This window comes from Poecilia latipinna, unplaced genomic scaffold (assembly GCF_001443285.1).
Source record: "Poecilia latipinna isolate Pla-1442-1.1 unplaced genomic scaffold, P_latipinna-1.0 Scaffold3498, whole genome shotgun sequence".
NCBI classification, from domain to species: domain Eukaryota; kingdom Metazoa; phylum Chordata; class Actinopteri; order Cyprinodontiformes; family Poeciliidae; genus Poecilia; species Poecilia latipinna.
The window spans coordinates 18,905-31,532 of record NW_015116114.1 but is presented as its reverse complement, the minus strand read 5'-3'; the positions used below and the strand labels follow the sequence as shown (position 1 = coordinate 31,532).

Below are 12,628 nucleotides of genomic sequence, written 5' to 3'. Positions count from 1 at the left end.
CCAAATTAATTTAATATAACACAGCAAAAGGCATATTACATGTAATTCGGAATAAAACTAAGTACAGGACACACACCCACCAAATAATAAAAAACAGAAATTATGAGAATACTCTCCTTCGGCCTGTGACCTACCAGCTTAGTTTTACATTTTACATCTGGAAGAAAATATATATTTAAGAGTTACGTTGCCTCCCCTCATCGACAGCACTGATTATGTGCTTGGTGGTAAATAAATCATCTGCACAGTCACTTGACGTGCGGTGCAGATTAATATGGACCTGATTGGTGCAACGATCCGCTGTTTTCCCATTTTAACTTCAATGCTAGTTAATATACACACACACACACACACACACACTGAGGATTGCGCAACAGTTTAACACATATTTCCTCCAGATATATTTGGTATTTTCCACGCTTCATGCCACTCGACAGAGGTGCGCTGGTTAATGAATTCAACATAAAGACAGGCGAATGTTACACAAGCCTAGTTAATGAACTTTACCTAGTGCTAACATTAGCTAGCACAATATGCTACCGGGGATCGCGGCAGACAAAATATGTGACTGTCGTCATAAGTTGTGTAAGATTTCTTCTTTGAAACAGGGTGGACACTTTAGAAGCTGCTAAACGGTGTAATTTTGTGAAGATTACTTACCATCACATTCTGTGTCCCGTCACCGAAGCCCTGCAGTTCGGGACAGAGTTCTGAGATCTCAGGGAGTCATCCGCTTTAGTCAGCGCTAACCAATCGGAACACGTCTTACATCGCTCGTCCTTAAGCCCCGCCCAGAATGTTCATGTAAGCTTCGCCAAAGCAAATAAAGTTGTATAAGCAGGAAAACGAGTTCAACCAAAAAACAGGAGCTTAAAAAAAAAACTTAGATTCAACCAAAAAATAAGTTTCAAACAAAAAATCGTGATTTCAATTTAAAAAAAAAAACAAACTCTATAAACATTTTTTTGACTTGTAAAAAATTATTTTTATGATTAAAAAGTTAAGATTTTTTTTGTTTGAAATTTTTATTTGATTGAATAATTGTGAAACAAATCTAACTCCATATGTTGCCACAGAGACGAAGAGACTTCATGCTCAGTTCCTCAACGCACAGCTGGAAACATTCTGGTGGAATGTTGGGACGTTTTCCTCATTAGAGAGAGAGAGAGAGAGAGAGTGTGTGTGTGTGTGTGTGTGTGTGGATGTTAACATTGTCCAAGGATGATGATGTCATATTGTTTCAGAGCTGAAGAGCGCCTCCATTCATTGGCTGTCCTGTGGGCAGAAGGCGGAGCCTGATGTTTGGACCAGGATGTTCTGCATCCTGTCGGACTCTCAGCTGCTGATGCTGGACGACCTGGAGGTCACACACACACATCTACACACAATTACACACACACACACACACACACAATTACACACACACACACACACACCTACACAGGTGTTTCAGGATCAGGTGGTTCTGAAGGTCAGCTTTGCTCCGATGTTAAAGTCCAACTGAAACCAGAACCAGACAGAACCGGACCAGCGTGACGTCTGATTGGTCTGTTCAAACATGCCGGGATGGATTTTAGTGGCCGGTTCCACGGCTGAGGGCGGGGCGTCAGTCTGGTCACATGACTATTTCTGTTGTTCAGGTGCATCCGCTGCTGCTGGCAGAGAGGGCGGAGACCTGCACCATCTGGTTGCTAAGATACACTCTGCACGTGGCCTCAGTGGCTCCTGGCCCCGCCCACAAAGGTAAGCAAGACCAATCAGAAGAAAGCGGTCAGAACTGCTTTTCTAAGACTGACTAACGGACTACTGAGGCATTTAGGGTGAAAATATGACTTTAATCATTTAACTCCTTTAGTTTCTATGACAAGCTGAATTACCTTTAATGTTAATTTTTACAGTGCAACTTCAGCAGCGGTTCTGATCCGTGTTCTGACTTTGTGTCAGCAACTGGCTGCTAGGAGCCAGAGTGAGATCTTAATGGCCGTCCTGCAGCATCTGCTCTCTGCCACCAGGTGGCAGTGAATCCCAAGCACATTCTGACATTCGTCCAAGTTCTGGTTCTGGTTCTGGTTCTCTCTACGAAGTCACGGAGACATCAGATCAATAGTTTAATGATTTAAAGGAAGCTCGTCCTGTGCTCTGCTGTCGTCAGGGAGATGCCAGTTGCCATGACAACAGCTGTGTGACAGCTGAGGACTACAAACACTCCCATGATGCTCTCTGTTGCAGATGCTGTGGACAGAAGAGAGGGCAGACTGAGCATGTCCAGTGGCTCCACAATGGACACGCACACTGCCAGAGTCACGGTGAGCAGGCTGCGGTTTCCATGGTAACAGGAGGTGAGCTGTTGGCTCCAGGTGAGCAGACTGTCTCCCCCTGCAGGTGACCCTGATCAGAACCATAATATGATCATGATCAGGTCCGGTTATTGATCCAGAACATCTCTGAACAGACACTCTTCTCCTTCCTCTTGCTGTTCTTCTTCAGGGGTTTCTGTCACGCAGACTGAAACAGTCTCTGCGCCGCCACAAACTGTCACGTCACTGCAGCACCAGGAGCGACCCGATGAGTACCACTGACGCCAGGTAACGTCTCGGCTACTGGAACTGACTGAGGTGGAAATCTCGAATACACTGACCAGGGGTACTTTCTACTGCCCCACCCCACTGAGTGAGCTACTAGTGACCGTAACAGCAACCTGGAGTGTCACATCAGCCCAGGTTGCCATACAGGGGAAGGGTGGTTATAGCTGTGCAGTGTGGGGGGTAATTCAGTCAGTGAACTCTGACCCGGATCAAATCCAGTCATGTTCATATTATCTACATCCTGAACCAGCAGCATGGACAGACCCAGTCTGTCACATCCCCAGGAATCCATGCTGTTCTGGCAGGATGGGGCCAGAGGGTTCTGCTTGGACCGATGGTTCTGATGGTTCTGTTTGTTCTGATGGTTCTGTTTGTTCTGATGGGTCTGTTGGTTCTGTTTGTTCTGATGGGTCTGATGGTTCTGTTTGTTCTGATGGGTCTGATGGTTCTGTTGGTTCTGATGGGTCTGATGGTTCTGTTTGTTCTGATGGTTCTGTTGGTTCTGTTTGTTCTGATGGTTCTGTTGGTTCTGTTGGTTCTGTTTGTTCTGATGGTTCTGATGGTTCTGTTGGTTCTGATGCTCCTTCTTCCTCCTCTGCTCCTCGTCTAGCGGGGGGGAGGGGGGATGTAGGGCAGCTTCACTGCAGGGGAGGGGCGACTGCTGCTGGGGGAGGGGGCGAGTCAGAGACAGGGAGACATAGGGAGAGAGAGAGGGAGCGGTGATGCTGTGAAGCTTCATCAGCAGACGGACGGACAGACGGATCAGCAGCTCCTCCATCTTCCTCCATCTTCCTCCTCCTCCTCTTCCTCCTGCTTCTGTTTGCTGCTGAAGGAGATCATGGCTGCATAACACCCCTCCTCTTCGTCCTCCTCCTCTTCCTCAGGATGCTCGGTGAGTCTCATCCGCCGTCTTTGTCCTCTGACAGATGAAGCTGCTGGGAGACGCTGCGTCTTCAGGGACGGTGCCTCTGCTCTGGGTGTGTGTTGTTCAGGCTGCTCTGTTAGCATGCAGCTAATCCACTGTTAGCAGGCTTAGCTAAACATCACACACACAAACACACCCAGGCAGGCTCTGTGACTGCTGCAGCCAGCTGGAAGGACGACACCTGGTTCTGGTTCTGGTTCTGGTTCAGGTTCATGACAGATCTGGATCAGCTCTGATTTTACAACCACAACCGACGGGTCCACTATGGAGTCAACCCGTCTTTTCTGGTGTTTATGTGATGCTGGGTACAGGGCTGAGTGGTTGCTAGGCAACACACACCTGTAACCTGCGACAACAAGGTGTGTGTGATGTCAGCATCACCCAGAGCCTCAGCAGAGGAAGGTTCTGCTCTCTTTCTTCAGCCCAGTCGAACAGAACCAGAGCAACAAAACCCCCAACTGACACACAGTGAGATGTTTGGTGGTTCCGTCCACAAGAACCGATCCGTCTCAGGTTTTACTGAAAACACTGCAGAAACTCTGGACTGACTGAGAACCAACAGAACCATTTCAGTTTTAGATTCCCTTTCTTACTAAGTCTGTAGTTTGAACGTACTTCCATCTCTAACACCTTGTCCCTAAGGGGTCCGGAGGGGTGCTGGTGCCTCTCCAGCGAACGTTTCGGGTGAGAGGCGGGGTCACTTGGACGGGTCACCAAGTGACCCCGCCTGAACATAGAGCTGAACATACTCTATGGTGAATATTTTGGTGTTGACTGTAACATTTATATTCATTTAAAAGAATTGAAATTGCCCTTTAGCTAGCTGCTGAATCAGAAACCTCAATCAGAGACCAACTTCAGCTCCCTGTAATCCAGGATATTTCGGCTTGGATTACAGTAAAATCTGTCTCAAGAACACGTCAACACATCTGATGCATGTAGCTTGCAGATGTTGTTTGTCAACAATTTTCCTTCATAAAGTTTCTTTAGAGAAGAATGTACGAGTCACGTGTGTCCAGCCTTGGCATGCTAGTCGTTAGTCTAACCATGCCAGCTAGTACCTGCTAGTGCTGATTTCTCAGTTACCAGCGCCGGCCTCTTAATTAGATCAGTAGCTTCAGAATAGATGTAGCCTCTTGTGACCATGATGTAGCCGTCGCAGGATGCACAGCAGTCTGCCACTCAAACTGCACCACACCACTACAGGGTCCACGCTGCCAGCAGGGGGCGCCACAGCACAGAGCTGCCCTCTAACCTGCTGTGTGATTTTCAGGTGTGTGATGCAGCGGCTGCGTTGTGGTAGCCAGGAGTCATTGCTAAGCACCGGCTGCGTGTCATCGCTGGAGCTCAGAATGGACCAATCAGTGATCATCAAACCCGTCCACTCGTCCCTGCTGGGACAGGACTATTGCTTTGAGGTGATGCCCGCCCCTAGCACTGTGGTACTGCTGCATATTTACTACTACTGCCAGTCCTGCTGGCCCACTCTGGTGACCCTGCCTCTGTCTCCTAGGTAACGACCTCTACCGGCACCAAGTGCTTCTCGTGCCGCTCAGCGGCAGAGCGAGACAAGTGGATGGAGAACCTGCGGCGGGCCGTCCACCCCAACAAGGACAACAGCCGGCGGGTGGAGAATGTCCTGACGGTGTGGGTGATCGAGGCCAAAGACCTCCCCGCCAAGAAACGGTAAGGTTCTGGTCCAGCAGGATGCTCTCAGTCCACCCGGCTCTACAGCACGGTGTCGTCCTGCAGGTACTTCTGCGAACTCTGTCTGGACGACAACCTGTACGCTCGGACCTCCTGCAAGCTGAAGACGGACAACATCTTCTGGGGGGAGCGCTTCGACTTCAGCAGCCTGCCGCCCGTCTCGTCCATCACCCTGCACCTCTACAAAGACACGGACCGCAAGAGGAAGAAGGACAAGAGCAGCTATGTGGGCCTGGTCAACATCCCCGCCGCCATGGTGACCGGCCGGCAGCTGGTGGAGAAGTGGTACTCTGTGAGCACGCCCAGTACGCTCCGAGGTACGTAGACCGCCGACAGTTCTGGACTGTGGTTCTGGTCAACATCTGGAATCAGCTTCATCTGGAGAAAAAGGACTAAAGGCTTTTGATTCACCTGCCTGAAGGAAACACCTGGACAAGTTAGTTAGTCCAGAACATTCACATGAAAGAAACAACATAACAGTGGCAGATAAAGCAAAGGGAGGAGAGGTTGTAATCCAGACCATAATAATCAATGTTCCATTTAATATTAATCGAAGCAGGAGGACTCTTTGATTTACAGGAAGTGAGTTTTTCGGCAGCGTTGCAGTTTTCTGAAAGTTTGTTCTACATAAGAGCAAGGTTGACCTAACTCAATGAATGTATCTTGGTGCTAAGCCATTCGGTGATTCTGCACCAAGAACCACTGAAGGAAACGACACAAAAACCTCTGAAGACACTGAGAGCAACTTCCTTCTTCACCAGATGGAAACAAGATGGAGGCGTCAGATTTTAGCGGTTGGAGGATTTCTCTTTAGGCTAAAGACCAGAAGCCATTTCTGCTGCTAGCACTAGGCTACCATCTTAGCTTTGGATGTATTGTTTGGTTGTACAGCGCAGAATGCCCTGCGCTGTAGTTCACTTAATGGTTTGGTCTCTGAAGAGCTTAGCGTTCACATATGCATTCAAACCGAACCAGAGTTCACTTCAACCGAACCTAGGAGGAGGTTTGGATGACCAGAGGTCAGAGGTCGATTAGCATTCAATCCTCACAAACCAAACTGGACTTTGACTAGGCAGACGGAGTGGAGTCGGATTGGAGTCCAGATAAGGCGGACTGGAGTTGGGTTAAAGCGGACCGGAGTCGGGTCAGAGCGGACCGGAGTCGGGTTAAAGCGGACAGGAGTTGGGTCAGAGCGGACCGGAGTCGGGTTAAAGCGGACAGGAGTTGGGTCAGAGCGGACCGGAGTCGGGTTAGAGCGGACTGGAGTGGGGTTAAAGCGGACCGGAGTCAGGTTAGAGCGGACCGGAGTCAGGTTAGAGTGGACTGAACTGGGCTGCTGTGAACTAACCCATACAGTCTGTGTTCTGGGCTCGGCCGATGGGAGGACTCGCTCAGTTTTTTTAGTTTTAGTGAGAATCAGTCATTTAGCTTCCTGCTTTGATAGATCCTCATGTGACTGATTAAACCAGGACGTTGTCATGATCTCCAGCTAGAACATCTGGATGACGGTCAGATCTGCTGGTTCCAGATGTTCAGTAACCTCCTTCTTCCCTGACCTCAGCCAAGTCGTCGGTTCCGACGGTCCGGGTCAAGGCCCGGTATCAGAGCATTGTCATCCTGCCGATGGAGCAGTACAAGGAGTTTGCGGAGTACATCAGCGCCAACTACCTGCTGCTCTGCTCCACCCTGGAGGCCTCCATCAGCCTGAGGGCCAAGGAGGAGCTGGCTGCTGCTCTGGTCCACATCCTGCACAGCACGGGCAAGGCCAAGGTAGCCCCGCCCACTCCACATAGCCCCGCCCCTATTCACCAGACGACACCCACCTCCACCTTCCCTTCTTGCCTTCAGGACTTCCTGACAGACCTGATGATGTCGGAGGTCGACCGTTGCCGTGACAACGATCAGCTGATCTTCAGAGAGAACACGTTGGCCACTAAAAGCATTGAGGAATACCTGAAGCTGATTGGCCAGAAGTACCTGCAGGACGCCCTGGGTACGCGCTCCCAGAGCCGCCAAGCTTCCTCAGGTGAGCTCGTCTAAACGCCGGCTCTGTTTGTGCGTCCAGGTGAGTTCATCAAAGCTCTGTATGAGTCTGACGAGAACTGCGAGGTGGACCCGTCACGCTGCGCGGCCTCTGACCTCGCAGAGCATCAGGCCAACCTGAGGATGTGCTGCGAACTCGCCTTCTGCAAGATCCTGGACTCTTACAGGTGAGCACCACACAGGTGATTGCGCTGTTTAGTGTTCAGTGAGTTTCAGTGTTGCTCCGCCCACTCAGGGTCTTCCCACGGGAGCTGAAGGAGGTGTTTGCCTCATGGCGTCAGGAGTGCAGTAACCGGGGGCGACCGGATATCAGTGAGCGGCTCATCAGCGCCTCGCTGTTCCTCCGCTTCCTGTGCCCCGCCGTGATGTCGCCCTCGCTGTTTGACCTCACGCAGGAGTTCCCCGACGAGCGCACCGCCAGAACCCTGACCCTGATCGCCAAGGTCATCCAGAACCTGGCCAACTTCAGCAAGTACGTCTGGGCTCTTATTTTGAAGGGACTGCATGCCTGGGTTCAGATCTGGGAGGAGTCAACATGTTTCTCTCTGGGCAGCCAGTAAGGGGTCATATGGAGTTAGTTGGTCTACAGGAGTCCAGGCCCCGCCTCTCCAGGGCGGCTCCTGCTGTTTAATGTTGCGGTGTTTCCACCTGTTGATGTGCCGGTCTCACCTGTCGCTGCAGGTTCGGCACCAAGGAGGAGTACATGCTGTTCATGAACGACTTTGTGGAGCGCCAGTGGAGCAGCATGCAGCGCTTCCTGCAGGAGATCTCCAACCCCGACGGGCTGAACCACACCGGCGGCTTTGACGGCTACATCGACCTCGGCAGAGAGCTGAGCAGCTTACACACTCTGCTGACCGAGCTCGACCAGGTAACACCTGCCTGCCAGGTAAGAGAGATGGCTCACCAGGCAGCTAGCTAGGGGTAGCCCTGGTAGCGCAGCAGGTATTGCAGCAGGTAGCCGGGTTCTGAACTTGTGCTGTCTCTGGTTCCCCCCCTCCGTCTGCAGTCGAGTCTGTCCAAGCTCGGCCCGCTCCCTCGGATCCTCAGAGACGTGTCGGCGGCTCTGGTCCACCCTGGAGGCGTGGTCGGAGCTGGGGGCGTGTCTGTGTCATCTCCAGACCCTCAGCGGGTGGTGTCCCCGCCCCCTATGTCCCCACCGCCTCTGTCCCCGCCCCTGTCTCCTCCTCTGGCAGCCTGCAATCCTTCTGTTGGCCTGCAGGGCGGCGTGGGATTAGATGGAGGGTTAGTCTGTTCTCTGCATGCAAGAGCAACATGAGACCTTAGCCAGAGGTTAACTCTGAGTTTAATCTGAGGTTAAACCTCAGTAACGTCCACTTCCTGTCTCCATGTCCAGCTGCGTGGACTTCACCAGACTTCCATCTCCGACTCCTGAGAACAAAGATTTGTTTTTCGTCACCAAAGGATCTAGCCTGCAGCCTGCATCAGGTGACCTTTGACCTTTCCTCCTCTTTGTTCCAGACCAGCATTGTCCGACCCTCCTCATGATGTCACTTCCTGCAGGTATGCGAGGCTCTCCGGCTCCGAGCTCGTCTTACTCTGAGCCCAACGAGAACGAGGCGTGCTACGACCTGGCCAATGGCGGCCGGAGGGAGGGGCCGGAGCTGACCAATGAGAGCCGCAGCCTGTCTCTGGTGGACCTGCAGGACTCCTCCCCCAGCGACGCCCCAGACGACGCCCAGTGGCAACGCCGGACGGGGCTCCTCCCCCTTTCTTTCCAGAACCCTGTCTATCACATGACCACCCCGTCGCCCCGGCAACCGCAGCAGCAGCAGACAGACGCCACGCCCTCTGATGGCTCGGTGGGCTCCCAGGGAAACTGCGAGGAGCGTGGCGCCGTGGCGACCAAGCCGGCCTTCCTCACCCAGATGTCGGTGGGCGTGGGGGGGGAGAGGGGAGAGAGGATGTCGGCCATGTCGAGCAGCAGCAGCGGCGAGGAATACTCCCGCCGCGCGCTGTCTCTCACCGACACACTCTCAGGTACGAGTCCACGCCGTCACACAGGCCACCACAAAGTTCAAGGGTCGTCTTGTGACCTTTGCCCCGCCCACAGGTAGCTCGGCCCCCCCTCGGCAGAACTCAGGTCCTCAGAGACGCATCGATCAGCCGCCGCCGCCGTCCTCGGCTCCACCAGGACCGCCACGAGGCCGCACGCCTCCCAGCATGCTCAGCGGGGGAGGCTCCGCCTACCCTCCACGCCCTGCCTCCGGCAGTATGATGTCATCGAGTCCCGATTGGCCCAACAGTGGCCAATCACGTCTCAGACAGATGTCGTCATCGTCCAAAGGAGACAGCCCGGAGAAGCAGCGGCCCGCTGCCAAGGTAACGCACCTGGAGACACTCGGGTGGAAAGAGATCCTGGGTCCAGCATGACCCGGTATAACAGAACCGGGTCGTGTAGAACAGGATGGAGTTCTGCCAGCGTTCAGGATGGGATGCCAGTGGCTCCAGAAACATGAAGGTGCTGCCAGGCCGGTTTGGGTCAATCAGAACCTTCTGGGTCTTTGGTTTCGTCTTTTCTATACTTCCTGAAAGGAGCTTGTTTCGGTCCTGGCTCCTCCCAGAGGTCCGACTGAGCAGAACCTCCAGGAGGGATCATGTGATCAGACGGCGGTTCTGATCCGTTTGGGCCTCAAGCTGGGCAGGTGTTAGAAAGACGAAATCTGGTTTCATATCCAAAATGTCCTCTCTCCTGTCTCATGTCCTTTGAGGCGTAAATGAACTGTTGACCTCTGACCCCTGATCCAGCTCTCCTCGTTGGGTCGACCCGGTCATCAGAACTTCATGCTGGGAAACATCCAGGTTGTTCATAAGTTTCCACTGGCAGGCACGTTGCCATGGTAACTACATCATTCAGTGAGGTTGCTATGGTAAAATGTGAGCAGGGTGTGATACCATGGCAACCAGCCTGACCGTTCAGAACCAGAACCGGGTCCGTCCGTGTGTCCAGGCTCCGTCTCCCTGCGCGTTGGACCGGACCGCCGCCTGGTTGCTCAACATGAACTCTGCATCGTCCTACGGCGAGGCGGAGGATGATCGTCATGACGACGCTATGGTGGAGAAGGTAGAGCCGGTTCCGCTGTTGCTCGTATGAGTGGGTTCTGGCGGTTCTGACCCGGTTTGTGTTCAGTACCAGCAGGAGATCGCACTGCTGCAGGAGAAGCTGCGGGTGGCGGCGCTGCGCCAGGAGGAGTGCGAGGCCCGCCTGGTGGTCCAGGACCAGCAGAACCAGCGGATGCTGCAGGAGTACCAGGTAAGGGGCTCACCTGGTCAGATCCAGGTCCAGGTGAGCCATGGAAGCGGGTCACAGCTGGTCATGTGGTCTAGCTGGGTCACATGGCTCAACTGGACCAATGGGATTGTGTTCCAGGCCCGGCTGGAGGACACAGAGAGCCGACTGAGGAGGCTGCAGGACGACAAAGACCTCCAGATGAACAGCATCATTAGCAGGTATGCTCACCTGGCTGCTCACCCGTCTCACCTGGCTGCTCACCCGTCTCACCCGTCTCACCTGTTCAGGTTGATGGCAGTAGAAGAGGAGCTGAAGAAGGATCACTCTGACATGCAGGCTGTGGTGGACCAGAAGCAGAAGGTCATTGAGGCTCAGGTAAACACACCTGACCTTTCACCTGGTTCTCATCATTTTATTAACCTGTAACCCTTACAGGTGAGGCCTCACCTGGCTCCCCCGACCGAACCTCACTGATAACGCAAAGTCTGTCAGACGATCAAGGACCCAGAGCCGGTTCTGAGGACCCAGAGCCGGTTCTGAGGACCCGACCTGAAGACGAACTCAGTCAGTCTTCCTGCAGCCTCTCTGGATGTTGGAACCCAGGTTTCATGGTTTAAATGCAGCCAGAGATGGATTTCAGACCGGAACACTCTAGTGTTACTGGAGCTGTGATGTCATCCTCTAGAGCTGTGATGTCATCTGGCAGCAGTCAGTGTCCCCTCTTCGACCTTTGCCCTCTGGCGTACGGGGCTGAAAGGGGCCTGGAACATTTGTTTTCTGCATTCTGTCCAATTAAGGAGCTCCTGACGTCACTTCCTGTTTGTTCCTGTAATTCTTCCAGCCCACTTCCCAGCATGGCCACTAGGGGCAGCGTTCACCACAGCCTGGGCTGGAGTTTTAGCTGCATGACTGAAGAGTTTGTTTTCTTTACTCTAGCAAAGATCAAAGGTCACCACCAGGCCATGTGGCAAAGGTCAGCGGCCGGGACTCAAATGGAGGACTGAGGCCTACCTGGTCACTTCACCTGGGCGGCTGCCGCCCAATGAGACGCTGTTAGCTTCAGACCTCTTACTTGTCGGCCGACCAGGAAACAGCTCAGCTGCCATTCACCTGTCATACACGTCTCACCTGTCCCACCTGTCTCTGTCTCCCAGGAGAAGCGGATTGCCAGCCTGGACGCTGCCAACACCCGCCTGATGGCGGCGCTGACCCAGCTAAAGGAACGCTACGGCGTGACATCACAGAGGAACGGCCTGTCTCCTAGCAACACGTCATCTCTGCAGATCACAGAGAACGGCGAGTTCCGTAACTCTGGCAACTGCTGAGAAACTGAGCTGTGATTGGCTGACACTGCAGGGAAGGGCGGGGCTTACCCCCCCCCCCACATACAGCAAGAGGCGGGGCTTAAAAACAGACTCATTGAAATTAACCAATCGGGTGGAACAGACAAGCTCATCGAATGTCAGCTTCTGCACCACTGAAATGACCTCTGACCTGATCCCACCCTTGTTGCTAGGTTACCCTCACTTCTTTTTGTTTTGCATGTTCCTCTTTGATGAAGTCTGACTTCATTTCCTGTTTACGTTTAGATCTTCCCAACAAAACCAGAACCTCACCTATACCCAGCTATACTGGTCAAACTGGACCCCCTGGTTCTGGTTGGCCCGGACCTGCCAGTCCTCCTGATTCTACAGATGTACTTAAAGGCACAGCTGACCTTTAACCTGCAGTCAGAGCCGCTTCGTTAGCTTAGCCTAGCTTAGCACAAAGAGCAGCAGCGGGTGGAAAGTGTTAGCCTAGCCTAGCTCCAAACCCTGCAGTGATTGCTTTGGCCTCTTTGGGCTTCCGTAGCTTTGAGTATTTAATTCCCGTCGACCCGGTGAGCCGGTCCAGAATTAGACGCTAGTTTGTGTTGTTTCAGAGAATTTTAATGTAAACCACAGATTTTATTGTAAACAGTAAAAACTTTAACTTGTGATGATGATGATGATGATTTGTGCCCCCCCCCCCCCACTGTGGCTTCTGTCTGTTCTGTATCCATGAGCCTCTGTTTGTTATTTATCTACAGTATTTATAAGGAGCTACAATAAAACCAGAAACCAGCCTGTCGCTGTG

The 12,628-nt window shown here is 52.7% G+C and overlaps 1 protein-coding gene across 4 annotated transcripts; it reads left to right on the top strand.

Moving 5' to 3' along the window:
- The first annotated feature begins 1,236 nt into the window (after positions 1-1,236).
- LOC106941103 (disabled homolog 2-interacting protein-like) lies at positions 1,237-12,616 on the top strand. 4 transcript variants are annotated; one of them, XM_015024039.1, is made up of 20 exons: positions 1,296-1,743; positions 2,230-2,306; positions 2,488-2,585; positions 4,784-4,928; positions 5,024-5,196; positions 5,263-5,534; positions 6,779-6,987; positions 7,066-7,210; positions 7,283-7,427; positions 7,496-7,732; positions 7,942-8,131; positions 8,270-8,505; positions 8,618-8,709; positions 8,785-9,261; positions 9,335-9,603; positions 10,232-10,345; positions 10,412-10,534; positions 10,652-10,731; positions 10,801-10,888; positions 11,668-12,616. In XM_015024039.1, the coding sequence occupies exons 1-20, from the start codon at positions 1,620-1,622 to the stop codon at positions 11,836-11,838; spliced, it is 3,465 nt and encodes a 1,154-aa protein (XP_014879525.1). In that variant the 5' UTR covers positions 1,296-1,619; the 3' UTR covers positions 11,839-12,616. The 4 variants fall into 4 exon arrangements, with proteins under 4 accessions (XP_014879528.1, XP_014879525.1, XP_014879526.1 ...); XM_015024040.1 differs by lacking the exon at positions 1,296-1,743 and having other exon boundaries at positions 2,249-2,357; XM_015024041.1 differs by lacking the exons at positions 1,296-1,743; positions 2,230-2,306; positions 2,488-2,585 and adding an exon at positions 3,283-3,477.
- Positions 12,617-12,628: the final 12 nt, after the last annotated feature.